The sequence below is a fragment of the Odontesthes bonariensis genome, chromosome 11, assembly GCF_027942865.1.
Source record: "Odontesthes bonariensis isolate fOdoBon6 chromosome 11, fOdoBon6.hap1, whole genome shotgun sequence".
NCBI classification, from domain to species: Eukaryota; Metazoa; Chordata; class Actinopteri; order Atheriniformes; family Atherinopsidae; genus Odontesthes; species Odontesthes bonariensis.
The window spans coordinates 32,168,049-32,194,345 of NC_134516.1; the positions used below are offsets into that span (position 1 = coordinate 32,168,049).

Below are 26,297 nucleotides of genomic sequence, written 5' to 3' on the forward strand. Positions count from 1 at the left end.
CACCTGTGTGGTGCCGTGATAAACTCTCAGAGGCCGCTGTCAGCTAACAGCTTGAGGAAAAGTTTGAAGGATCCTTAAACATGTAGGCATTCATGTTTCTGAGGACCTATTAAAGATCAAATTAAAATAGATGCATATTAAACATTTTGGTACATAAAAAGTCAACATTGATGAAGACCACAGGCACCTTTTAAAAAGGAGTTGAATAACCTGAGCATTGTTTGGAACTAATAATCCAGACATGACAGATCTGTAAATGTCCACTCCAGCCTTTATTCCTCTGAAGGGTGACAGAATTCATTTCCAACATCAGCTTTTAGCTCTCCCTAATCTCTCATGTTCAGTGTTGGTAATAACGGCGTTACTAACGGCATTATTTTTTTTCAGTAACAAGTGATCTAATTAATTACTTTTCCCATCATTGCAACGTCATTGCCTTTACTGAGAATGTGAAGTGCTGTGTTACTACAGTTTGGTTGAATGAAGCCCAAGCTGTCAGGGTTTGGCCACACATCAGCTGCCTGGAGAGAGCAGGGGTGGGGATGATGTCACCGTTTCAAATGTGATAATGATTGGCTGGGTGCCCGGATGCCCTGCTCACGCTGTCTCACTGCACGCTCTGACTGCCAAACACAACAAGACAGCGACAATGGCGACGAGCCAGGGAAGTTCAAAGGTAGCATTCTCTAACTGGAAGTACCGGCACTACTTCTCACTGTTTATGTAACATGCAAGCTATGCCCAGGAAAAAATGCTTTATCCATGTCTGCCTCGAGCAACTCACATTTGTTGCTGCTGCTAACATGGCAGGCTGCAATCTATTGAGTTAAAATAAATACCAAATGTTCTAAAATACTGTATGTAGTGTTTTTATTTTTTAATCAGTTAATGTGAACATATTTTACGTTAAAGATGTTATAGAACATAATAGCAGATGGAACATGAAAAATAACGTCATAATTACTTTTACAATGAGGTAACTGAGTTACTAACTCAATTACGTTTTGGGAGAAGTAATTTGTAACTGTAACTAATTACTTTTTTAAAGTAAGATGACCAACACTACTCGTGGTCGAGCCATAACACTAATTATCTGTCTTTGTGATGAAACTCCAGACCCAACTGCTGCTGCCATCCACTCCTGTAGTCTTGGCCAAGGAAAAGGTCTGAATAAACTCTGTTCTTCTCTTGTCTCATAAATATTCTGGTTCTCTGGACTTCGACTTGTAAACAATCAATTATCAGTCAGATTCCAGTTCCTGCTTCCAGCCTCTGCTTTATTCCCATGATTGTCAGGGTGCTAGGCCGTCTTCCCACTTCCTTGTTGTCTGGTGTGTCCCCGCGCTCTGTGTCTGTGTGTGTGTGTGTGTGTGTGTGTGTGTGTGTGTGTGTGTGTGTGTGTGTGTGTGTGTGTGTGTGTGTGTCTGCCTGCCTGCCTGGGAGTCTGGAGCTGGGCTGGGCCTGCAATCTCCACACCTCACCTGGTTCTCATTTCCAATCAAGCCACCTCTCCTGCTGCAGTAAAGCCTGGTTCAGATCTCCACTCCTCGCCAGTTTGTCTGTTCACCCACCGTGGTAACACCAGTTGGCTGCTACATCCGGCATACGTATGTTTTGTGTTGTTTCCTTAAAGGCCTACAGAAAGCTGACACTACACCCAATACATAATGATAATACATACACAGAGGAACAATAATGATCATTGGACTCTACACCAAAACATTTCATAAACGCATGAACTTTGCGATTTTGAATTTGCCGCTTGGAAATCCTTCCTGGATTTACAGACTGGGGGCGGGGCTTCCGTGTGACGTCACAAGTGCCATGGTTTTTCCTGGCTGCCGCTATTGTAGTATGATTGTTGAGTGGTGAAGGCAATAAAACGTTGGGTTCAGTGCAATTTTTATTGCGATTAGAAGTACGAAGTGCTGTGGGTGCGTGTGTTGCCCTCAGCACCAGCAGCTCACACCACCGGGGACAGAGGAAGCAGAGAGACCTGCGGTCTTGTGTCTGTGTCTCCCTGTCCGCCTGCCTCCTCAGGGGGAATCCACCTGGGGGAGAGCGGACACACCGCGGGATGGTTGCCCTGAAATCAGCCGGCAGAGCGATTTTAATCTTACTTATTTATTCATTAGATATTTATTTATTTATTTTGGACGATCGCTCTGCCGGCTGATTTCAGGGCAACCATCCCGCGGTGTGTCCGCTCTCCGCCAGGTGGATTCCCCCTGAGTGTCCGCACCGCAGGGAGCCGAACACGGCGGGATGGCTCCGGCTGATTTCACCAGAGAGGAGGCAGGCGGACAGGGAGACACAGACACAAGTTCCGACCGCAGGTCTCTCTGCTTCCTCTGTCCCCGGTGGTGTGAGCTGCTGCTGCTGAGGGCAACACACGCACTTCGTACATCTACTCGCAATAAAAACTGCACTGAACCCAACGTTTTATATTTCCAAGCGACGTCCCGCGGCACACATCAAAATTTGCCGTGAAGAAGCTGTCCAGGTCTGGCAAACTGCTGCTTCGCTACTAGAACTACTGGGGGTTGTTCCAGCAGCTGGCACTCGTGACGTCACACACCTGTCGTTCCAGTTTGCCAAATTCGAGTCAAATGTGGTGATAGTTTATTGGGCCTAATCAGGACTATCCAGGGGCCTAAAATTATTTTAAAATCATAAAACAATTCCATGGTATATAAGGAATCGATCTGCTATTTCAGTTTTGTGCAAAAAAATCACCTTTCTGTAGGCGTTTAATTCTCTCTCCGTCTACATTAGACTCCCACCGGTCAAGGAATCACATCGCTCGGCTCAGCCTCCCCGTCCGGCCCAGCTCTGGAAACTGAATGCTCACTCGCCTGCTCCAGAACACCACTCTACCCATCTACAATAAAGACAATTATTCACTGGCATTCTCCCTCTTCTGGTCCTCTGTTCTGCCTTGTGGGTCAGAAATCCCATCCAACCCCTAACAATAATTCTTTACTCTAAACAACATGTATTTTTGTTTCAAACTAAAAAGGCAGGATCAGTCTTCCTGCAATATGATACATGATTAAATAAATGCTGTGCTGCATCTGGGAGTAATTTGCAGAACTAGCAAATAATTGCTGGACAAAATGTTGTCCTCATCTTTAGCTTCCTTTGACCTAAACTCAGCTACAAGTCCACCAGATGTAGCCCTACCCTGCTGCTATGGCCCACTTTGAATACATTTTAGGGACTTATGTCCAATCCAGACAAAAAGAGCTTTCAGACCACCTGATGACTCATTTCCCCTCCCAGGATGCATCAAACCTGATTGATGAGACTTCAGCTGCTTTACTGAACCAGTTGCAAACATTCAACTCTTTTCTTACCTTGAATTCGGGTCATTCTTCATTATTTTCACCACAATCAGACAGTAAGATGTTTACGGATTCTGTTCATCTCCTCAAACACAGTCATCATGAAATGAATAAGGCATGCTATGTGTGAAAGCAGTGTGGACTCAGAGAAACACAACAAGTTTCAGAGGTGTCAGAATACTTTTAAAGCTTTAAACTTAAGAAGGAACATGTTGAAGAGGGAGTGTTCAGCCAGGTCACCTGTTTCAGTCCTATCCATGCTCAGATGGAAAGAAAATGCTCTCTTTCTGCCCAGCATCAGTGATATTAATGAGCATCTTCTCCACCTGATTGTTGCTTCAGAGTCAACATGACCAGTCTGCCTGATACCAAAGCAGGATGCCTCCCACTGACTGGCTGTTAGATGGTCAGTTACCATTTTGACCTCATCATGATCCCTGCCTAATATGAGATAACCCCTCAGTGAGGACATGATGGAGGAAATAAGCAGATGATGGCTGATAGGAGTCAGGAGGGAGAGTAAGACTGATGAAGTTTATTCATTTTAAAACAAATCCCAACAAGGTTACAAGCAGCTGTTAAACTCAGGTAAAGATGAAATCAGATCCTGTTGCTGCCCCTCCCTCCTACCTGCCCTGCCTCCATCAGGGGTGGAGCTCTGACTGATTCCAGGCAGCAGCTCACCTGTGTCTCAGTCTGAGGAGCGGAGCGTCTTCTTCAACACTTGGTTTGAACAAACTGTGAGTCTGAACTTTGCCTTCAGTAACTTTCCTGTTTGTTTCTGCTCTGTAATGTCTGGGTATAATGCTCACTTCTTATTTCAGAACAAACTTTGATCACTCTTGTGTTTGAAGGAAAATCTGCATGATCATCATTTACATTGTTATTGATTAGAAACACATTATCTATTTGTTTTATTCACAAAATAAATAACTTTGTGTTTTAATTTGTGGGAATAACTGTGGTTTCTTCCATTAAAGTCAGGCACAGAAACTCACTGCTGTTTATCTTTAATGCCCTTAAAGACAGAAAGTAACAACCTGATGAAGGTGTGGTTTTGTTGTTGTGTAACAGGAGTCAGACAGGTTTTTCAAAGGTTTTCAAGGTTTTTAAATTCCATCACCTTGATCATAATGTTAGAGTACAGTCAGTACATGTCAGATCAGTTTTTCCCTTCTCAGTGTTACTTGTCTTGTCTTCACTGAATAAAAATGTCTCTTCATCCCACAAACAAACTTAAAATCTTAAAGTTTTAAATCTGCACAATTGTACCGCTAAATTAGAGCTGCAAAAACACATCATTTATCTGTAGATTATCTGAAAATTAATAGATTATTTTTCAAAGGAAAAAAAGGTTTTCCATCTCATGGAGTTTTAATGAAACTTCTCTTTTTCACATATGGCAGAAAATTAAACATTTCAAACCATATGTCAACAAAAAACTGCTGAAATCATCACCTTAAAAATGAAAAACATACCCGTAAATAACAAAACAGTTGTTGGTGGCGTCTCTCATCGAAATTCCTGTTTAATCAGCTGAGTGTGAATAGACAAGTGGCTGTTACTGGGGTTTTACAGTCTTTTTTAAAGTCTTCTTCTTGTTTAATTTTGACCTTTTCTTGCATGTATTCATTTAAAATATCTGTTTTATTTTATAGCATCATTTTTCTGAGACTCCTGAAACACAATTAATGACATTAAGGATTCAACCGAGACAGATATGAAACAGAGAATCAGCCAATCAAAGGAGCAGCTGATCTTTTTACAGCCCAAATGATGGAAAGGAGGATGTGAGTTGATGTGCAGATGAATGATTTGTGTTTCCTCTGCAGATGAAGGTAGAAAGTGTGTGTGAGCTGATGTGAATTCAGCAGCATGGATCAGTGTGAGGACACTAAAACCTCTCTCTGTGGGGAACATGAGAGCCAGAGCAAAGCTCAGAGGTGAGAGGACCATCTCTAACTGTCCATGACTCTTCTCCATGTCAGAGCTCAGCACTCACATCACCAAACCACCTTTATTCACAGGAACCAACCTGAACCAGAACCTGAACCTGAACCAGAACCTGAACCTGAACCAGAACCTGAACCAGAACCAGAACCTGAACCTGAACCAGAACCTGAACCTGAACCTGAACCAGAACCTGAACCTGAACCTGAAACCGAACCAGAACCTGAACCTGAACCTGAACCTGAACCTGAACCTGAACCTGAACCTGAACCCAGCTGTGTGTCCTTTAAGAGTGAGAAGTCGAGGGGAATCATTTGGGATTTCAAACATGATGTTCCATCAGCCCAACAGTAAGTAGCTGTCAGTATTCAGTGGAGGCTGCATCATGTTTCAGATGATAAGCAGTTTCCAGCTGAATTACCTGAGACTTGGATCAGTTCTTGATGTCTCTGATGAGACTAATTAGCTGCATCATGTGTGTAATGTGATGTTTTAGCTCAGTCCTGCAGCTCTTTATTAAAACAAAGGGAGAATATTGCTGAATATCTGTCCACTGATGTGGCTTTTTCACAGGATGCTGATTATGTAGTGAACAGGGTGGCTGATGTAGAAATATTACGTTCTCACACGTTGTGTTTAATGACGTCAGTTTAAAACAAACTTCTGAAAAAAACAAATCAAGCCAGTAATGTTAGTAACTGATCTGTTATTAATTCTCTCCTAATAAACCTGCTCATGTTATCTGGTGAAAAGATCTCATTTTTTAATCTGACACTGTATATTCCAGAAAAATCAAATATTCCAAAGTCAGTGTTTTCCAGAGTGGTGCAGCTGTAGTTTGTCTCTGAAAGAGCAGAATGAATCTGATCAAACAAACAGTACAGACTGAGTCAGAGAACCACACTGTAAGCTCAGAGCTGAAGTCTTCCTGTTTTCTCTGGTAAAATTACATCCAGCTTCCAGTTTCACACACCTGCTGAAGTCTGCCTGCAGAGTGGCAGAGCTGCCACAAGGGGGAGCTCTAACATTGTTCCACAGCAGCCACACTGACTCTCTGACAGGCCGTCTCACTGCAGACTCAAACACTATCACTGAATACTTTAGTTTGAAGAAAACATGTGTTTTTCTCTCAGGATCCATCAGAGACCTGAACCTGGACCTGAACCTGAACCCAGCTTTGTGTCCATGAAGAGCGACCGGTCAATGGCGCCGCCTCTTGCATTCAAATCAGACCAACATCCATCCTTTCAGAGGTGAGCTGAGTGTAAATGTTGTAACAGAGTAAAATGTAACAGAGTCAGTTTGAACAGTTTTTACTCCAACATGTGTTTAATGTGAGCTCAGCTCTGCTTCACATCCATTTCTATGTTCATATGTGAAGCGGTGTGTGTTGGATGTTTCCCACAAACACAGCAGTCAGAGAGGAAAGAATGGATGTTGGAGGTGTTTCTGAGTGTCTATAGGACAGCAGCTGGTCCAGCAGGGGGCGCCTTTGTGCTTTGGCTCTAACACAGTGTTGGTAGGAACTTCCACTCAGGCGGCAGGTGCTGCTGGATGGAGGAGGACAGACAGATTTATTTAGAATTAAAAACCTGAACGTCTGAACCACATGGAGCTGATGGAGGTGTGGTGTGTTCCAGGTTCAGCAGAGGAACAGTCAGCAGGGTGCTGGTTAGATGCTTCAAGCTTTGAGAAGTTCAAATTAGTGAGCAACAGAACAAAAGCTTGTCCTGAAAGACTGAAAGAAACTTGGTAAGCAGACAGGAACTCTGCTTCTTCCAGTTAACTAAACACAGCTTTGATGCTACAATGAAAGTTTGTCTCCTGTCTTTGGGAAATAATCATCAGATGATGTTGCACAGTCATCGTCTGAGGCCTTCACACTGGGAGCTGCCCAGTACAACCAGTCCGATCCTAGCACACACTGGCTCTGGCTGCCTTGCTCCAGGGCACTTCAGCAGGGAGGGAAAGCTTTCTGAAGGGGTGGGTGAGAGCTGCTGGGACCCAACCAAAGTGAGCTGAAAGCTCCAAGCAGCTGCAGACTGAGCTGTTGGTTCTCAGTGGGATCAGCAGGACCAGTAAAGCTTTCCCACTACAGGGAGTCCTCTGATCCACTGTTCACATCCACACATCCCTTCATGGAGCTTCACCTTGTGTTGGTCTCTGTGTGGACAGACAGAATGTGAGCTCATTCTTCATGATTCCTCCACAGAGTGGACCAGCAGAGCTCAGAGGGTCCCAGTGGTCCGTCTGCCCAGCAGCATCAAACACAGCTGGACTCCATATTTATGGTCTGTACATGTACAACAACTACTTTTCCACCTGTTCTGTCCACAGTCCTCTCCATGCTGCACTTTGTAGACCAGTGGGTTGTCAGTGTGTCCAACATGGATCTGATGTTTGGCTCCATGGTTTCAGTCTGAGTGGCTCATTCATATAGTTTTCTGTTCCAGCTGCTGGAGGACAACATGCTCACTTTTGTAAAGGAGGAGCTGAAGAAGATGCAGAAGGTTCTGAGTCCAGATTACCCAGAATGCTTAGAGAGTCAGAGGGAGGGTGAGGATGAAGAGCAGAGGAGCAGCAGAGAGGCATTAGTGAAGATCACAGCTCACTTCCTGAGGAGAATGAAGCAGGAGGAGCTGGCTGACCGTCTGCAGAGCAGTAAGAGGATTCCTCTAAAGATTTAACCTGCTGGATAAAGGACTCATTTACTGATGTCTCAGCACACAGAACAGCAGATGTTCAGATACTCATTCTTTACAGGGTTTACATGTTTATTTACTGATGTTATTTCTTGTCTTCATTCAGAACTTTGTGTACGTAAACTTAAATCTGCTCTGAAGAAGAAGTTCCAGTGTGTGTTTGAGGGCATTCCTAAAGCAGGAAAGAAAACCCCTCTGAATCAGATCTACACAGAGCTCTACATCACAGAGGGAGGGACTGGAGAGGTCTGTGATGAACATGAGGTCAGACAGATTGAAGCAGCATCCAGGAAAGCAGGCAGAGCAGAAACATCCATCAGACATGAAGACATCTTTAAAGTCCCACCTGGAAGAGATGAACCAATCAGAACAGTGATGACAAAGGGAGTGGCTGGCATTGGGAAAACAGTCTTAACACAGAAGTTCACTCTGGACTGGGCTGAAGGCAAAGCCAACCAGGACATCCAGCTCATGTTTCCATTCACTTTCAGAGAGCTGAATGTGCTGAAAGAGAGAAAGTTCAGCTTGGTGGAACTTGTTCATCACTTCTTTACTGAAACCAAAGCAGCAGGAATCTGCAGCTTTGAACAGTTCCAGGTTGTGTTCATCTTTGACGGTCTGGATGAGTGTCGACTTCCTCTGGACTTCCACGGCAAGGAGCCCCTGACTGATGCTACAGAGCCCACCTCAGTGGATGTGCTGCTGACAAACCTCATCAGGGGGAAGCTGCTTCCCTCTGCTCGCCTCTGGATAACCACACGACCTGCAGCAGCCAATCAGATCCCTGCTGGCTGTGTTGGCATGGTGACAGAGGTCAGAGGGTTCACTGGCCCACAGAAGGAGGAGTACTTCAGGAAGAGATTCAGAGATAAGAAGCAGGCCAGCAGGATCATCTCCCACATCCAGACATCCCGAAGCCTCCACATCATGTGCCACATCCCGGTCTTCTGCTGGATCACTGCTACAGTTCTGGAGGATGTGTTGGAAACCAGAGAGGGAGCAGAGCTGCCAAGCACCCTGACTGAGATGTACATCCACTTCCTGGTGGTTCAGGCCAAAGTGAAGAAGCTCAAGTATGATGGAGGAGCTGAGACAGATCCACACTGGAGTCCAGAGAGCAGGAAGATGATTGATTCTCTGGGAAAACTGGCTTTTGAGCAGCTGCAGAAAGGAAAGCTGATCTTCTATGAATCAGACCTGACAGAGTGTGGCATCGATATCTCAGCAGCCTCAGTGTACTCAGGAGTGTTCACACAGATCTTTAGAGAGGAGAGAGGGCTGTACCAGGAGAAGGTGTTCTGCTTCATCCATCTGAGTGTTCAGGAGTTTCTGGCTGCTCTTCATGTCCATCTGGCCTTCATCAACTCTGGAGTCAACCTGATGGAGGAACAACAAAAGTCTCAGGAGTCTGAAACACTGACAGAGACTCTCTTCCATCAGAGTGCTGTGAACAAGGCCTTAGAGAGTCCAAATGGACACCTGGACCTGTTCCTCCGCTTCCTCCTGGGTCTTTCCCTGCAGACCAATCAGAGGCTCCTACGAGGCCTGCTGACACAGACAGGAAGTAGCTCACAGACCAATCAGGAAACAGTCGATTACATCAAGAAGAAGATCAGTGAGAATCTGTCTGCAGAGAGAAGCATCAATCTGTTCCACTGTCTGAATGAACTGAATGATTGTTCTCTGGTGGAGCAGATCCAACAGGCCCTGAGTTCAGGAACTCTCTCCACAGATTATCTTTTACCTTCTCAGTGGTCAGCTCTTGTCTTCATCTTACTGTCATCAGGAAAACATCTGGATGTGTTTGACCTGAATAAATACACTGCTTCAGAGAAGAATCTTCTGAGGCTGCTGCCAGTGGTCAAAGCCTCCAACAAAGCTGTGTGAGTACAGATATAGAGGGATGTGTATGAATATTCTGCTGCTGTTTCTATAGGAGAGCAAGTCCCAGATTCCTACTTCTCTCATTATTTCCTCCTCAGATTGAGCAGCTGTACCCTCTCAGATGAAGGATGTGCAGCTGTGTCCTCAGCTCTCAGCTCCCAGTCCTCCAGCCTGACACAACTGGACCTGAGTATCGACGGCTCAGGAGTGAAGCAGCTGTTTGATGGACTGCAGAGTCCTCACTGGAAGCTGGAAGCTCTCAGGTCAAGTTTCTCTGCTGTTTCAGCTTCATACAGTCTCTGTGATGCAATAATCTGAAAACATCTTCACATCTGTTTTAAATCCACAAAGTAAAACGTCTCCAGATCTGTGTCACTTTCCTCTGATCTAGTCTGTGCAGCGCACACACACACATGAACTCTGGTGGAACATTTATTTATATTCTGGTAGAGTTACAGGAAATGATTCAGTATATCTGTTGTAGTTTTCTCAAAGCGTGTCATTTCCATCCACAAACACGAGTTTAACATCATGAAGACAAAGATGTGCAGAAATGTGAAAATATACATCAGATACGTGCAGAGTGATTTTTATGTTTGTGGATCCCTTTGTTCATGTTAAACATGTTGTAGCGACCAATCCCTCCTTTGTCGCTGCTGGATGCTGATTGTTTTAGTTTTGACGTGTACTTCGGGCAATAATCCAACGAAAATCCTTCCTTTTGGCTTGAAATAATACTTTGCTTTTAATTTCTTTATAAAGCCACAATACTTATAATTTTTACCATACAATAGACAGATATCGCTTAAGCACAGTCGAAAACTGTTTGCTTCCCACTCATCAGCATCACCTGTGCCACACTGAGCACGCTGATTTAAACCTGCCTGACCCTCGCCAACATCCAGTAAGGGTCAGTGCACTGGAGAGAAACTGCCGCCTTGTGGCTTGGCAGTGAAAATGTTCATAAATAAAACATGGCTCCTACACACCAGCCCCTAATTGCGTCTGGCAGAAGACAAAGCAATTCAAAAACATAAATTAAAGGAGCTGTACAACCGGCATTTTGAGCCTTTCAAAATGTATGAATATGCACAAGAGCATAACCCAAACTTTATATAACCCACTGTGCATATAAATCAAACTGTGGCTTCACACAACAGACATAATTTTGTTACAGGTCTTTCTATTAAGTTTGTTTTGGTTTGAAGACTAACCACACGCACCAAACCCTTCTTATCTGGAAAGGTGATCTCATCTGTGTTTCCACTCTTCGCCGAAAGGAAAACTACATCCACATGGGGAAGCTCCTGTTGGTCCTTTGGCTCGACATTGATTTTTTTTCTTCTTCTTTGCATTAGGCTCAACTTCAGCGTCGATCGTCTGCTTTACCTTTAAAGAGCTCTTTCTCTTTCCTTTTTTGCTCAGCAACTTAAAGTGATACTCCGGAGTAGATTCAACCTGGGGTCATTTGAACCGTGATATCCAGCCAAGTAGCCCACCCGCAGTTTTTTCGATATTGGCTGAACATCAGCTGAGTTAGTGAGTTATCCCGAACAGCTTCATACAAGGGTTAATGGATCCTGCTCCGTATCTCCAAAATTACCACACTAAAATCACATGCCATGACACCAAACTTCTACAGTAGTACAAATATGGTCTGTACTCACAAAACGATGCATTTGGAAGTTTGAAAATAGTCCAGGAGTTTATTATTATCAACACAAGCCTGATAGCTTCTCTGCAGCTAAAGCTGCGTCGACGTCACTTCAGGAAGCTGGGAGCTTCAAAGTAAGATGAGGGTTGATCTACTACTGTAGACAACAAAGTATATGCTATATTCTACATGTTTTTTTTTTATTTTTATGTTGTAGAGTTGTGAAATTATTTTATCAATGGAGAAATTGAGCAGCCTTGCTGCTCAATTTCTGAACCTGAAACTTGACTTGTTTCAGGTTCTTTCTGGCTTTCTTATCATTCCAATGTACATTAAAATCTCCAATAATTATAATTTCTTTATTTAAAGCAGGGCTCAGTACACACCCCAAAGCTGTAGGGGGAGCTCCGTAGAAAATAGGCGACAGTCTTGCCAGACTGTCGTAAACCCACCAGAGGCAATTTATGGTTTATTTTTCAAGACACTGGCAGAGAGTTGGAGAAGTAGAGATGCTTAACTCGAATCTTTTGGGTAATCCGGGCTGATTGGATCATTTCGAGGAGGGGATTCGAGGTATACGGACCACTTGAATCACTTGAGTCACATATTAAAAAAAAACAAAAAAAAAAAACCTTTCTGCCATTTAGTGGCTATGCGCCTCGCCTTTTTTTTGTCCCATTTATCAATTCATTTTGATAAATCAAAGAGCAGAATACGGCTACAAGTTCATTAATTTATTTTTGTCAAGTAATAATTCAATGCCATTTTATTGAAAGCCAGGCACAACAGCTAGTGTGTGCACTTACACAGCGACAAATGTGGTAGCATTAGGTGAGGCAATGCTGAGTTTAGACCTACAAGTAAACAACATGGAATGATCTTGCCCTCCCTATATCACTAAATGATTATTTTTCAACGACTGTGCAAGATGCATGAAGCCACGATAACCGAGCCTGTAGCTGCCGACTGTAGCTGCCGACTGTAGCTGCCTACTGTAGCTGCCTACTGTAGCTGCCTACTGTAGCTGCCTGTAGCTACCTACTGTAGCTGCCTACTGTAGCTGCCGATTGTAGCTGCCTACTGTAGCTGCCTACTGTAGCTGCCTACTGTAGCTGCCGACTGTAGCTGCCGACTGTAGCTGCCTACTGTAGCTGCCTACTGTAGCTGCCGACTGTAGCTGCCGACTGTAGCTGCCTGTAGCTGCCTACTGTAGCTGCCTACTGTAGCTGCCTACTGTAGCTGCCTGTAGCTGCCGACTGGGCGCTCACTCGTCAAGTCATGAGACAGAATCGAAACTTGAAAAGCTCCGAGTTGGCATGGATTACTTGCCCGTCTGACCGCTGAATCGCTGGGTCTGGGTGACTCAGCGGTCAGACGGGCAAGTAGCGTTGGTTCTGCCATCAAGATATCTATTACAAACTATTTTACAAATCTAGAAGCTAACCGCATTCAATTTAGCCGTCGACAGCTAATGGAGAGGGGGTGTGTCTATCAGGCTACCTGGCTCGGCTCAGAGCCCTCTACAGGGATTAAGAAGAAGTTTTAAGTTGTTATAAAAATCCAATTTAGCAGATGGTTTACGATACAAGCAAATTACAATGAAAGACATTGCAGGTGAGAGTGAGATTTCTACACCAACATACTCGAGCTGGATTTCTTCTGGCCAGTTTATCTGTCTACATTTTAGAGCGCTTTTAACATAGAGAAGAACACCTCCACCCCTCCCATGTGCCCCGTCATTCCTATAAACATTATATTCTGGCATAGTTACCACTGAATCTGGAGAGTTGTGTGATAACCAGGTTTCGGAAAGCCCCAGAGAGTCAATGCTGGAGTTGCAGAGCAGATGTTGAAGCTCTTCATTTTTAGATGCCATACTCCGTATATTCAAGTGTCCACCGAACAAGCCTTTTGGTTTGGCTCGCGGATCCCAGATTGTTTTTGCCTGATTAAGTGTGTGGAAAATCTTAGATGTCCAATGTTTTTTAAAAACAGGATTTCTCTCCTTTTTTTGTGGTAGAGGCCCGGTTAGCTGTAGCCCGGATGGTGAAGGCCCGGTTAGCTGTATCCCAGCTGGTGAAGGCCCGGTTAGCCGTGGCTCAGATGGTAGATGCCCGGTTTGCTGTGCTACCAGTTTGGTTACTTGCACTGGTGATCCAAGTTGTAGGCCTAGGGGCACTGGTTGCAACCCAGGAGAAGGGAGAAGTGGTGTAGGCCCAGGCGCTGGCCCAGGAGTTAGCTCAGGAGTTACCCCAGGGAGTTTCGGAGCAGGCCCAGGAGTTAGCCCAGGGAGCAGTGGTGCAGGCCCAAAAGTTAGCCCAGGGAGCAGTGGTGCAGGCCCAGGAGTTAGCCGAGGGTGCAGTGGTGCAGGCCCAGGAGTTAGCCCAGGGAGCAGTGGTGCAGGCCCAGGAGTTAGCCCAGGGAGCAGGGGTGCAGGCCCAGGAGTTAGCCCAGAGAGTTGTGGTGCAGGCCAAGGAGTTAGCCCAGGGAGCAGTGGTGCAGGCCCAGGAGTTAGCCCAGGGAGCAGGGGTGCAGGCCCAGGAGTTAGCCCAGGGTGCAGTGGTGCAGGCCCAAAAGTTAGTCCAGGGAGCAGTGGTGTAGGCCTAGGATTTAGCCCAGGGAGCAGTGGTGCAGGCCCAGGAGTTAGCCCAGGGAGCAGTGGTGCAGGCCCAGGAGTTAGCCCAGGGAGCAGGGGTGCAGGCCCAGGAGTTACCCCAGGGAGCAGTGGTGCAGGCCAAGGAGTTAGCCCAGGGAGCAGTGGTGCAGGCCAAGGAGTTAGCCCAGGGAGCAGGGGTGCAGGCCCAGGAGTTAGCCCAGGGAGCAGTGGTGCAGGCCCAGGAGTTAGCCCAGGGTGCAGTGGTGCAGGCCTAAAAGTTAGCCCAGGGAGCAGTGGTGCAGGCCCAGGATTTAGCCTAGGGAGCAGTGGTGCAGGCCCAGGAGTTAGCCCAGGGAGCAGTGGTGCAGGCCCAGGAGTTAGCCCAGGGAGCAGTGGTGCAGGCCCAGGAGTTAGCCCAGGGAGCAGGGGTGCAGGCCCAGGAGTTAGCCCAGAGAGCAGTGGTGCAGGCCAAGGAGTTAGCCCAGGGAGCAGTGGTGCAGGCCCAGGAGTTAGCCCAGGGAGCAGGGGTGCAGGCCCAGGAGTTAGCCCAGGGAGCAGTGGTGCAGGCCCAGGAGTTAGCCCAGGGTGCAGTGGTGCAGGCCTAAAAGTTAGCCCAGGGAGCAGTGGTGCAGGCCCAGGATTTAGCCTAGGGAGCAGTGGTGCAGGCCCAGGAGTTAGCCCAGGGAGCAGTGGTGCAGGCCCAGGAGTTAGCCCAGGGAGCAGTGGTGCAGGCCCAGGAGTTAGCCCAGGGAGCAGGGGTGCAGGCCCAGGAGTTAGCCCAGAGAGCAGTGGTGCAGGCCAAGGAGTTAGCCCAGGGAGCAGTGGTGCAGGCCCAGGAGTTAGCCCAGGGAGCAGGGGTGCAGGCCCAGGAGTTAGCCCAGGGTGCAGTGGTGCAGGCCCAAAAGTTAGCCCAGGGAGCAGTGGTGTAGGCCTAGGATTTAGCCCAGGGAGCAGTGGTGCAGGCCCAGGAGTTAGCCCAGGGAGCAGGGGTGCAGGCCCAGGAGTTAGCCCAGGGAGCAGTGGTGCAGGCCCAGGAGTTAGCCCAGGGAGCAGGGGTGCAGGCCCAGGAGTTAGCCCAGAGAGCAGTGGTGCAGGCCAAGGAGTTAGCCCAGGGAGCAGTGGTGCAGGCCCAGGAGTTAGCCCAGGGAGCAGGGGTGCAGGCCCAGGAGTTAGCCCAGGGTGCAGTGGTGCAGGCCCAAAAGTTAGCCCAGGGAGCAGTGGTGTAGGCCTAGGATTTAGCCCAGGGAGCAGTGGTGCAGGCCCAGGAGTTAGCCCAGGGAGCAGGGGTGCAGGCCCAGGAGTTAGCCCAGGGAGCAGGGGTGCAGGCCCAGGAGTTAGCCCAGGGAGCAGTGGTGCAGGCCCAGGAGCCAATTCAGGGAGGAGTGGTGGTAATCCAGGGAGCAGTGGTGGTAATCCAGGGAGCAGTGGTACTAGCCTTGGGAGCGGTGGTGGTGGTAGCCCATGTGCTAGCCCAGGTAGCTGTAGCTCAGGTTGCCTAGGTAGCTGAGGAAATAGCCTATGTAGCTTCAGCTTTGGCCCAGTTAGCAATGGTTGTGGCCCAAGATTTAGTTCAACGTCATCAGCCAAAAGCACTATTATGAAGACCTGAATTGTTCCCAAGACTGATTAAGTTTTATCCAACTGCCGATGTTTACCTGGAGGTGAGGTTGGTCTAGCATGAATTGTGAAGAGAACATGCTGACTCCTCTTTGCCGGGTGCAAGATTTGATTGTCTCTTTTCCGCGGACATATAAGACAGACAAATAGATAAAAGCATTCAAGGGTAACAAAGAAACATGTTGATGGCAAAAGCTGATGCCTTTTTATGTTATTAAAGGTGGGGTATGAGATCTTTGAAAAACGTTTCCTGCAAGCTATATTTTTGAAAATACACAACCTTGCCTCTCCCTTCAGCCTACCCCTCAAAACCACGCCTTCAAAACACATGAACTAGTCACGAGTCTGTGAACGCGCAGGGGGGAGGGTGGCTGACAGTTGATTGGCATGTCAGAATCCAATAGAAGTAACTCTCATCAATGATTCTATTGGTCAGACATTTCCTCTTGCAACACCCTCTACAATGGACTAATTTTTTTTTTTTTCCAAACATTCTATTTTAGTGGGTGCAATGGGTTCATGAGGAGGTTTTCAGACAATATGATAAAAAATGCTCCAGAAAACATCTCATACCCCAGCTTTAAAGGACTTTTTAGGTGTACACACAGAGCCTGCCAAACTGTGTGTCACCCTGGCAACCATCTTGTTTCACATGCAGGAATGGATCTCACATTTTAAATCAGTGTTTTTCTTCCATTTTAAAGCATGAAACTACAGATTAATCTGTATATCTGTGGATCAGCCTTCATGAATCACTAATAAAGTGTTTCTGTGTATAGTGAGATATTTGTGGGCGATGGGACACATTTTTATCATCTCTGCTGTGGACTAGTAATTAAAGTCCATTAAAAATATGAATATAAAATACCAAGAATGAAACCATAGTGCACATCACCAGATTCAGAGACTCCTCAGTAGAAGTTACAGAGATATTGTGGCTGCAGAGCAGCTTCACATCATTACTGTCCCTTATGTGACTGTTCTTATTAAATGTGACTGAATGTAAGACTGTTTAACATCTTCTCCTCAGGCTGAGCGTCTGTAACCTCTCAGATGAAGGATATGCAGCTCTGTCCTCAGCTCTCAGCTCCCAGTCCTCCAGCCTGACACAACTGGACCTGAGTAACAACAACCTGCAGCAGGATTCAGGAGTGAAGCTGCTGTCTGGACTGCAGAGTCCAACCTGTGGGCTGGAAACTCTCAGGTGAGGCTGTTTTCATGCTGGAGCATGTGGACTCCTTGTTTCACTCATGATGCGTCTCTGAGCATAAAAACCACCGCACGGACATGATCACAGGCTTCTAACCCTGATGTTCCCTCTAATGCCCCTTTTCCACCGCCGAGCTAGCCCTACTCTACTCGGTTCGATATAGCGCGACAGTACACGGCATCAGTAACATTTACTTTTCCACCCAAACTGTGGCCTGGAAGTGGGCGGAGTCGGCCCGGTCACCATTAACGTGACGTCGTTTTCAGGTGACTACAAAGTGTCACGCCGCGGTTAGTCAAAAGTAAACACAACGATGGAGTGTAATGTGTAAAGCAGTTGACAATCCATATTGTTTAGATAAACCAAGCTCTTTATTAAAAAAGACAGTACAAAAGTAAACAGCAGGAGTTGTCTCAGATACAGGCAGGTGACGCCAGGTAGGTGCCGGTGGAATGCAGATAGCAGCTGTTGCCTCAGCTGCAGATTGCGATGCCAGTGTCGGTTCTGAAGCCTGCAGGATTGGAGGATCTTCGCTGACCTCATCAACCGAACACTCCTCAGTTGCACAAACCGAGTCTTGAGGGAAAAAAAATAAAAAGTGAACATACGAAACGCATACACGTAACCGCATAGGTGAGACACTGTGCTAGTCTTCCAAAACAGCGTTGTTTGCTAGCTCACTCAGAACAACTTATGAGACACCTGTGTAACGTTTTACACAAGTTAAAGACTGAACATGTATTTGTCACGATATAAAACATGCATTTGTTAAGATATAAGCGTTGCACCAATGGGATAAGAACAACACTCACCATTTTCCATCGCCTCCAACGTCGCCGTATCCACGCCACTCTCTCGGTTCGCCGGGCGGTGACCGTAAATGCCGTCCATTTGGTCAAACCACTTCCATGTTTTTCGGTTTGACCCGCTCCGGCTGTTGTGGTCCTTTACCTGCCGGTAATCACTCTTCAGTTTGTCTCGGCACTGCTGAGAATTCCGGTGATAGCCATGGTTAGCCATCAGCTTGGCTTCTCATTTCTTGTCGCTCCGTCCAGTTCCTTCTGTATGCGGTCCTCAGCCACCACACACAGAAAGGTCTGCACCTCGCTCACTGTCCATGGGCTGGCTTTCCTTCTCTGGTCTTCCATATTCGTAGTTTTGTTTATTCTCTGTAGCTCTCGCAGGTGTGTTTTCATACATGGCGGGTGTTTATTTAAAGCTTCCCGAGCTTTGTCGCGTGTATGACGTAATTTCACCTGACCAATCAGTGGACAGCACTGATCATGTGACGTTTTAGCACCGACTAGTACCGACTAGATCCACCTCTGAAGCAGGTACCAGCCGGTACTAAAAATCGTAACGGGTCTCACCTTCAAACCGCGATGGAAAAGCTCCCAATCAGGGTAGAGTCGTATCGTGTAGAGCCGTACTGTTACGGAAATGTTCGGTGGAAAAGGGGCATAAGTGGGCTTTCAGTCCACAGTCAGCATTAGAGCTGATTGATTGTGATCCCAGCTGTTCTTTTTCTCTGTAACTGTCTCCTCAGGCTGAGCGTCTGTAACCTCTCAGATGAAGGATGTGCAGCTGTGTCCTCAGATCTCAGCTCCCAGTCCTCCAGCCTGACACAACTGGACCTGAGTAACAACAACCTGCAGGATTCAGGGGTGAAGCAGGTGTCTGCTGGCCTGAAGAGTCCAAACTGCAGACTGGAAACTCTCAGGTAACAGAACACCTGTGGATGCTCGTTGTATGATTGTTCCAGCAGCTTTAGGCCTCTGACACCACAGGAACTCACCTTAACCTGGAACCTGAACCTGGAACAACCTGGAAAGTCTTTTTTGGGTCATTTGGTCAGTTTCCTTTTGGGCTGCGTTCTCCTCCAGTAAATAATGTAGAGTGCAGATTCCTACAAAGTTCTTTGAGTGAGTTGTCCTCCTGAGCCCACCTGATGGGCGGGGCCAACCAGCTGTAAACAAGCGTTGGACCTGGTTCCTTCTGACTGAACTGATACGCATGACATTACGTTCCCTTTCAGTGGATTCACTCGCTACAACACATACAGTATTGGGACACGTATACTCGCCCCGCAGAGCAGCCGTCAAACCTGGCTCAGAACCATGTTCGGGCTTCTAGGGGCCCATGATTAAGAGGGGCCCAGAGAGGCCCCAATAAAGTTATAACACTGACAGAAAATAATGTGACACTAAGTTATTAACTAACTTATAGTCACAAATATATTTTATTTACAATGTACCGGTAACAATAACTTTATTTGTTTTGGAAACATTAAGCCCAAGCCCCCCCCGACCCCGTCCCTCGCTATTTATGTAAAATGGTTCAGTCCGGCTGGATCAGCTGCAGCGCCGCAGCAGGTAAGAAGGCAGAGAAGGCAATATGCCTCAAAGTCAGGTAGCCAAACACGAAAAGAAAGGAAAGAAAGAGGAGAAGGAACACATTTTTGCAAACCAAAAACAGACTGAAAATCAAAATGCATAGTTTTCTGTAAAATAGCATCATAAATTCATCATAATTCATCATAAAGCCTCCTGACCGGCTGTTTGGGGCCCATGAAAATAATTCTTAAATCCCTAGCGGCGCCCCTGCTGACGAGCGTCTCAGGTTCACATCAGTGAAATCAGCTTCTTCTTCACTGCTGCTCTCACTGTGGTGCAGAGCATATTTCTATCTGAACAGGACTCAGTGGGGAGTGTCTGCATGTGTTCGGGGCTAAAATGGCAGCAGAAACCAGGTCGATGTGTGTAGTTTGATTGTGACTCAGATTTGTGAAGACACGGAGTCAGTGATGTGAGACAGTTGCAGACATTCAGCTTCAGCTTCAGAGCAGATCTCTCAGAGTTTCTGTTGTTGTGTGTGCCTGCAGCCTGTCAGGCTGTCTGATCACAGAGGAAGGCTGTGCTTCTCTGGCTGAAGCTGTGACCTCCAACCCCTCCCATCTGAGAGAGCTGGACCTGAGCTACAACCATCCAGGAGCCTCAGGAGAGAAGCTGCTGAGGGCTGCACTGAAGGATCCATACAAACTCAGGTATGGAGAGGCCTGCTGCAGCCTCACAGTGTCTGACAGAGGAGGCAGAGCTGGGAACATGTTCTCTGTCCTGCACTCAGCCCTGTGTTTTTGCTTCCTGCTGAGTGTTACATGAACAATCACACATGTAGGAGCCTGTTTCCTTTGCTCACAGCACCAACGCTGGTTGGACATGAACAGCAGATATTTGTGGAGGAGGTCTCCAAGGAGAACATCTGCAGGAACAACAGTGAGAAGTGTCTGTTGGTCCTCTGACCCTGGATCAGATACAGAGATGGGTCCAGGACATGTTAGCCTAGCTTAGCACAAAGATTTCTAGAACCATGTTCAGCGTACATCTGGAAATGCGTACATGTGGGTTAGACCTGCGTCCTGAGAGAGGATCTGGATGTTTGGCTGCCCTGACACATTCTGAGAGGAGGAGTCAGCAGAAACAATGTGAACATCAGGAGAGACCATGATGTCAGAGACAGAAGAGATTTCAGCTCAGTGTTTAAAGCTCATATTTGGCTTCAGAAAGGAGAGAAAAATCAAAGTGAAAATTCTTCCAAAGTTGAACAGTTGAATTCAGAGACAGAAACTTCATCATCTCCATCATCTGACTGCAGAAAACATTTAGTTTGAACTTGTTTTTTATTGGGTTTTCAGCGCCGACGTTCAGTTTCTACACTTTTCTCTATCCAGCTGGAGATGATAATTACACACATTATATCCAAATTAAGATCAAAAGCAAACAAGAGACCAACAGAACAAATATCCACTCCCAATGAAATGCATGAAACATCCATCCATCCACCTTCTCCACCCGCTGAATCCGTCTTACGGGCCGCGGGGGGGCCGGAGCCCCTCCCAGCGGGGCCAGAGGCGGGGTTCACCCTGGACAGGTCGCCCTCCATCACAGGGCCACATTAAATATGTTAAATCAAATATACACATTCAGACATTCATTTGTACAAGCCCACACAGAAATAAGTCATGAGGAAAGCAGCACTGAAACATTGTGAGTCTCTGTGTGGATGATGGGAAACAGGTGGCAGAGCAGGAAGGCTAACCAGTCTCATTGTGTTCATAAAGAGCCGACAGGACTCCAGCGGTTAGTAAAGATGGACTTTAGGAGCCTTCATAGATATGTAAAGTGCTCCATCTGATGGAGGTCCCAAACCTTCTGGATCGAGATGTTATATGAAGGGGGGGTTCAGCCATCTAATAGTTCTGCAGCTCAGTGCTGCTGTGAGTAATATATTTACAGATGTTTCTCTGGCCTCCCATTCAGCCCTTTAGGCATCACTCCTAATAGAGCCACAGCAGGATCCCGAGGTACAGAGCATCAGATACCTCTCCCCAGAGTGTCTTTACTTTGGGACATAAGCAGAATATATGGGTATGACTGGCAGCATGTGCTCCACCATTCCTCCAGCATCAGCTGGAATGGGACCGGCTCATTCTAGATACTATTTCTGGAGTCCTGAAACATGTGACAGTTATTTTCCTCCTTTCAGGGTGGAGCCTGCTGGAGAACGATGGCTGACACCAGGTCTGAGGAAGTGTAAGTGTGTTCTTCATCTGATTCATGACATCCAGCCATCGTCACACTGTCACATCACTCATTGATCAAAGTGAACAGATGATAGATCAATAACTGCAGCTGGACTGTGTTTGTTCTCTCCATCAGATTCCTGCCGACTCACAATCGACACAAACACAGTGAGCAGAGAACTGAAACTGTCTGACAACAACAGGAAAGTGACATGTGTGGAGGAAGATCAGTCATATCCTGATCATCCAGACAGGTTTGATGACCTGTATCCTCAGCTGCTGTGTAGAAATGGTCTGACTGGTCGCTGTTACTGGGAGGTCGAGTGGAGAGGAGGAGTTGACATATCAGTGAGTTACAGAGGAATCAGCAGGGGAGGAGGAGACTGTTTGTTTGGAAGGAATCATCAGTCCTGGAGTCTGTTCTGCTCTGATGGAGATGAATACTCTGTCTGGCACAATAACAGAGTAACACCCATCTCCTCCTCCTCCTCCTCCTCCTTCTCTGTCTGTAACAGAGCAGCAGTGTATGTGGACCGTCCTGCTGGCACTCTGTCCTTCTACAGAGTCTCCTCTGACACACTGATCCACCTCCACACCTTCAGCACCACATTCACTGAAGAACCTCTGCATCCTGGATTTGGGTTCTGGTCACATGGTTCCTGGTTGTCTCTGTGCTGAGTATACAGAGTGTCCTCCTGTCAGAGAATCCCTGCTGAACAGATAGTTCAGGCTGTTCATGTCTGTCTCTTTCACTCAGAAACAGCTTTTCAGATTCATGGACTCAGTCAGTTTCTGTTTGAAACTCTTCTGAATGATTCCTTGGAAACTTCTTCCTCTTCCGGTCCTTTAAAGATGGAAGCTGCCATTCTTCCAGGATGTTGTTTTTCTGTGTGTTTCCAGTCAAAGCTTCACACTGAGTATCAGCAGGTTGTGTTTCTCTGCAGCTCACTTCAGCTGAGCCCATTCAGCTGAAGTCAGCTGCAGTTAGTTTGCTGCACATGTGACAAACTGATACTTTTAATTTAGAATTTCTATGTGAAAAAAAGTATTTAAAAATGAGATCAAATAATTTGCAGTTTTCTTGTCAACATGAAACTATATTTCTGAAATATGTGCTTGAACTATAAGTGGATGTCTTGGCTTTGCAATCAGTGCTCTAATTCAGGACTTTACTACCCAGGCTCCGCCCTCGCAGTGACGCAACACCTTCGGCTCTGCTACACTTACTCAGGCAAACTGCTCATTCAGGTGGATTCGAGTTCCCGAAAAAATGGGAACTCCACCCACTTTGTCGGGAAGCAATCAACTTTGAGCAGCGCCAACGGCCCAGGGTAGAGGCGTGTTCAAGGTAGTGATGTGGTTGAACTGCCACTCAACCCATGGATTGTACACGGAAGCGCTTCATTCAATATCAACATGGAGCAGCGTCAAGCTTTTGACACTGCTGTAGATGCTGTAATGAAAGTGTTCGACGGGAGAGTCTCGTTAAAAATCGAGCAAAGAACAGCCCTTGAATCATTTCTTGACTGGAAAGACGTTTTCGCCTTGCTCCCTACTGGCTTTGGTAAGAGTTTAATCTACCAGTTAGCCCCGCTGGTAGCTAAATCATATGTCAGAGGAAAGAGTGGTGTGATTGGCTTAAGCTTTGGCACAGCCTTTTCTGGCCACAACCAGTAGCAACCCGAGGGAGGCGGGTTGACCAGGCCATTTCGAATCGTATTCGTTATGGTCTTGGTCAGACCAGAATCTTGAAGAGATTTGAAAGTCTATGTTAATCAGGCTAGGACTTTACCTTTAGAAGCCTCCTAAGATGATGTTTGTTGTGATTTATAAATATCATGTAAAAATAAAACTGAACTGAATTTGACTGACCCTAACCTTATGTATCTGTTGACATGGCAACGTTTCCGAACACACCATTGAAAAAACCCGCCATCGGCACCGGGCCGGTTGGCCACCTCTCTCCAGCACATCTGTCGCCGGGGCAAAGATTCGGCTCATTTGGAACTTTCTCTTTGAACATTTTTCCCGCTGCGACACATCTGGTGGAATACGCCGCCTCCACTGGTCATCGACATGTTGCAGACGCCTTCATTTAAACGCAGGATCCACCACTGAAAGGGACGCATCTTCATGGCCTTTAATGGCTTCTTCTTCTTCTTCTTCCATCAGTTTGAACCTGAAATCATGCTGCATTCACTTGACCTAAAACAGGGAAGTTAAGAATCTTTCGCTCTTACTTTCTGCTTCATTATTAAAGATAAATTCCAGTTAACTTCAGGAGATTTTATATTAACTTCCTTTGATGTTTGATGAGTGGAAAATGTCATTTCTGTCTTTTTTAAAATTGAATTTAGTCAAATTCTTTATTAAATGCTAACTGCTTGTCACGTCCATGGACTCATTTGTTAAGTGTAATGTTTTAGGTGTTCAGTTCTTGTTCATGTTTAGTTTTTCAGTCTTGCTATTGGTTTTCCCCTTCACTCTGCTTATTAGTTAATTCCCCTCACCTGTCTGTCATTGTCTCCAATCACACCCAGCCCTCTATTTAGTCTCTTGTCTCCCCTGTCTGTTTGTCGGATCTTTGTGTGTGTGTTTGACCGGCCCTGCATGCCATGCCACGCCACAACCTTTTCAGTCCTGAGATAAGTACGTTTTTGGATTGGAGCCTCAGAAGGTAATTGAGCTGTACAGCCCCTCTTCCTTACCTGCACCGCAGCCCCAGGACCCAGCTGTCCCAGAGCTGGCCCCGGCCCCAGCATTGTCCGAGCTGGCCCCAGCATTGCCCGAGCTGGTCCCAGAACCTGACCCAGAACCTGACCCAGAACCTGACCCGGAGGCCTTGGGGCCTGACCAAGAGGCCATAGTGCCTGACCCAGAGCCTGACCAAGAGGCCTCAGGGCCTGACCACGAGTCTGACCCAGAACCTGACCCGGAACCTGACCCAGAGGCCTCAGTACCTGACCAAGAGGCCACAGGGCCTGACCAAGAGCCTGACCCAGAACCTGACCAGGGACCCGACCAAGAGGCGGCAGGGCCCGACAAAGCCTCAGGGCCCATGGGGCCCCGGCCCATGGATTCACTTTTCCGAGCCCCTCCCTCCCACCCCCGGGCAATAGGGATGTCTGGGAGCCATCCCTTAAAGGGGGGGCTCCTCCCTCGCCGGACGTCCAGCTCCCTGCTGGACGGTCTCCGGCTCTGCCTGCTGCCACGTCAACGGAAGTCTGGGTGCCAACCAGACCACCGCCTGCTGCCACGTCAACGGAAGTCTAGGTGCCAACCAGACCACTGCCTGCTGCCACGTCAATGGAAGTCTAGGTGCCAACCAGACCACCGCCTGCTGCCACGTCAACGGAAGTCTGGGTGCCAACCAGACCACCGCCTGCTACCATGCCGTCGGGGGCCTGGGCATCCGCCAGACCGCCGCCTGTTCCTGCCGTGCCGTCAGGTCTGGGCATCCGCCAGACCGCCGCCTGTTCCTGCCGTGCCGTCAGGTCTGGGCATCCGCCAGACCGCCGCCTGTTCCTGCCGTGCCGTCAGAGGTCTGGGCATCCGCCAGACCGCCGCCTGTTCCTGCCGTGCCGTCAGAGGTCTGGGCGTCCGCCAGACCGCCGCCTGTTCCTGCCGTGCCGTCAGAGGTCTGGGCGTCCGCCAGACCGCCGCCTGTTCCTGCCGTGCCGTCAGAGGTCTGGGCGTCCGCCAGACCACCGCCTCCTACTGCCCGAAGCCGGTACCACATGCCTGTTTCTGCTCCCCCGCCGGACCAGCTTCGAGCACCTCCCTCCCTCCCTCCCTTGGGCCATCTGGGAGCCGCCCCTTGAGGGGGGGGTTTCTGTCACATCCATGGACTCATCTGTTAAGTGTAATGTTTTAGGTGTTCAGTTCTTGTTCATGTTTAGTTTTTCAGTCTTGCCATTGGTTTTCCCCTTCACTCTGTTTATTAGTTAATTCCCCTCACCTGTCTGTCATTGTCTCCAATCACACCCAGCCCTCTCTTGTCTCCCCTGTTTGTCGGATCTTTGTGTGTGTTTGACCGGCCCTGCATGCCATGCCACAACCTGTTCAGTCCTGACATTACTTGTATTTTTATTCTTTTTTATCAAAGCAAACTGTTCAAACACGGTTTAAATGTCTGTTTAGTAGAATTTCCTCAGGGGACGTCTCTCCTGACCCAAAAAGCACAAAGTCCACTTTCAGACAGAAGTACGGTAGCCTGAGAGGGACAAATTTCACCCCGTTGCATCTTAATAAATACAATGAAACAGTTTTAAAAGACAGATCTTTAATCCTGCAGGGTCGAGCTGCCCTCAGATGTAGATTTGATCCGTGCACACAAACTCTGGTTCATGTCGCCATCATGGCTCCCAACAGTCGGAAGTCGGCTAATGAACCACAGCTTCGATATGAAGGCGGCTCACAGCTGCAGGCACTTGGTTTTACTTCCGTTTAGCCACATTTACAAGATTTTAAGCCTGAGTTCCACATCCCAGACAAACCGCTGAAACGTGAAACAAAGTGCTCAGCTTCAAACGGGCGAGTTTTAGCAGAAAGCACCAGCAGAGAGTCTGTTGCAGCTCTGAAAGACCTCCGAAGGGGAAGTCTGAAATGGTGCTCAGGTCATTTTTTTACTGTCGGTAAAGAGTTCGCCTCTTTGCTTAGCCACCGGGACGCCGTCCGATGTTTCCCTGGAAGAAGAAAAGCAGATGGAAGACTCTGTGGGCGACCTTTCCAGCAGAGGATGTGAAACATGGAAGTCTGCTT

The 26,297-nt window shown here is 47.3% G+C and overlaps 1 protein-coding gene across 1 annotated transcript; it reads left to right on the plus strand.

Moving 5' to 3' along the window:
* The first annotated feature begins 4,008 nt into the window (after window positions 1-4,008).
* LOC142391903 (NACHT, LRR and PYD domains-containing protein 3-like) lies at window positions 4,009-23,040 on the plus strand. The gene is made up of 13 exons (XM_075478082.1): window positions 4,009-4,084; window positions 5,177-5,287; window positions 5,372-5,644; window positions 6,428-6,547; window positions 7,507-7,585; window positions 7,748-7,955; window positions 8,103-9,879; window positions 9,979-10,143; window positions 16,778-16,951; window positions 18,504-18,677; window positions 19,839-20,000; window positions 21,500-21,546; window positions 21,673-23,040. Exons 2-13 carry the CDS (start codon window positions 5,220-5,222, stop codon window positions 22,212-22,214), a joined length of 3,789 nt encoding a protein of 1,262 aa, XP_075334197.1. The 5' UTR covers window positions 4,009-4,084; window positions 5,177-5,219; the 3' UTR covers window positions 22,215-23,040.
* The last annotated feature ends 3,257 nt before the right edge of the window (window positions 23,041-26,297 follow it).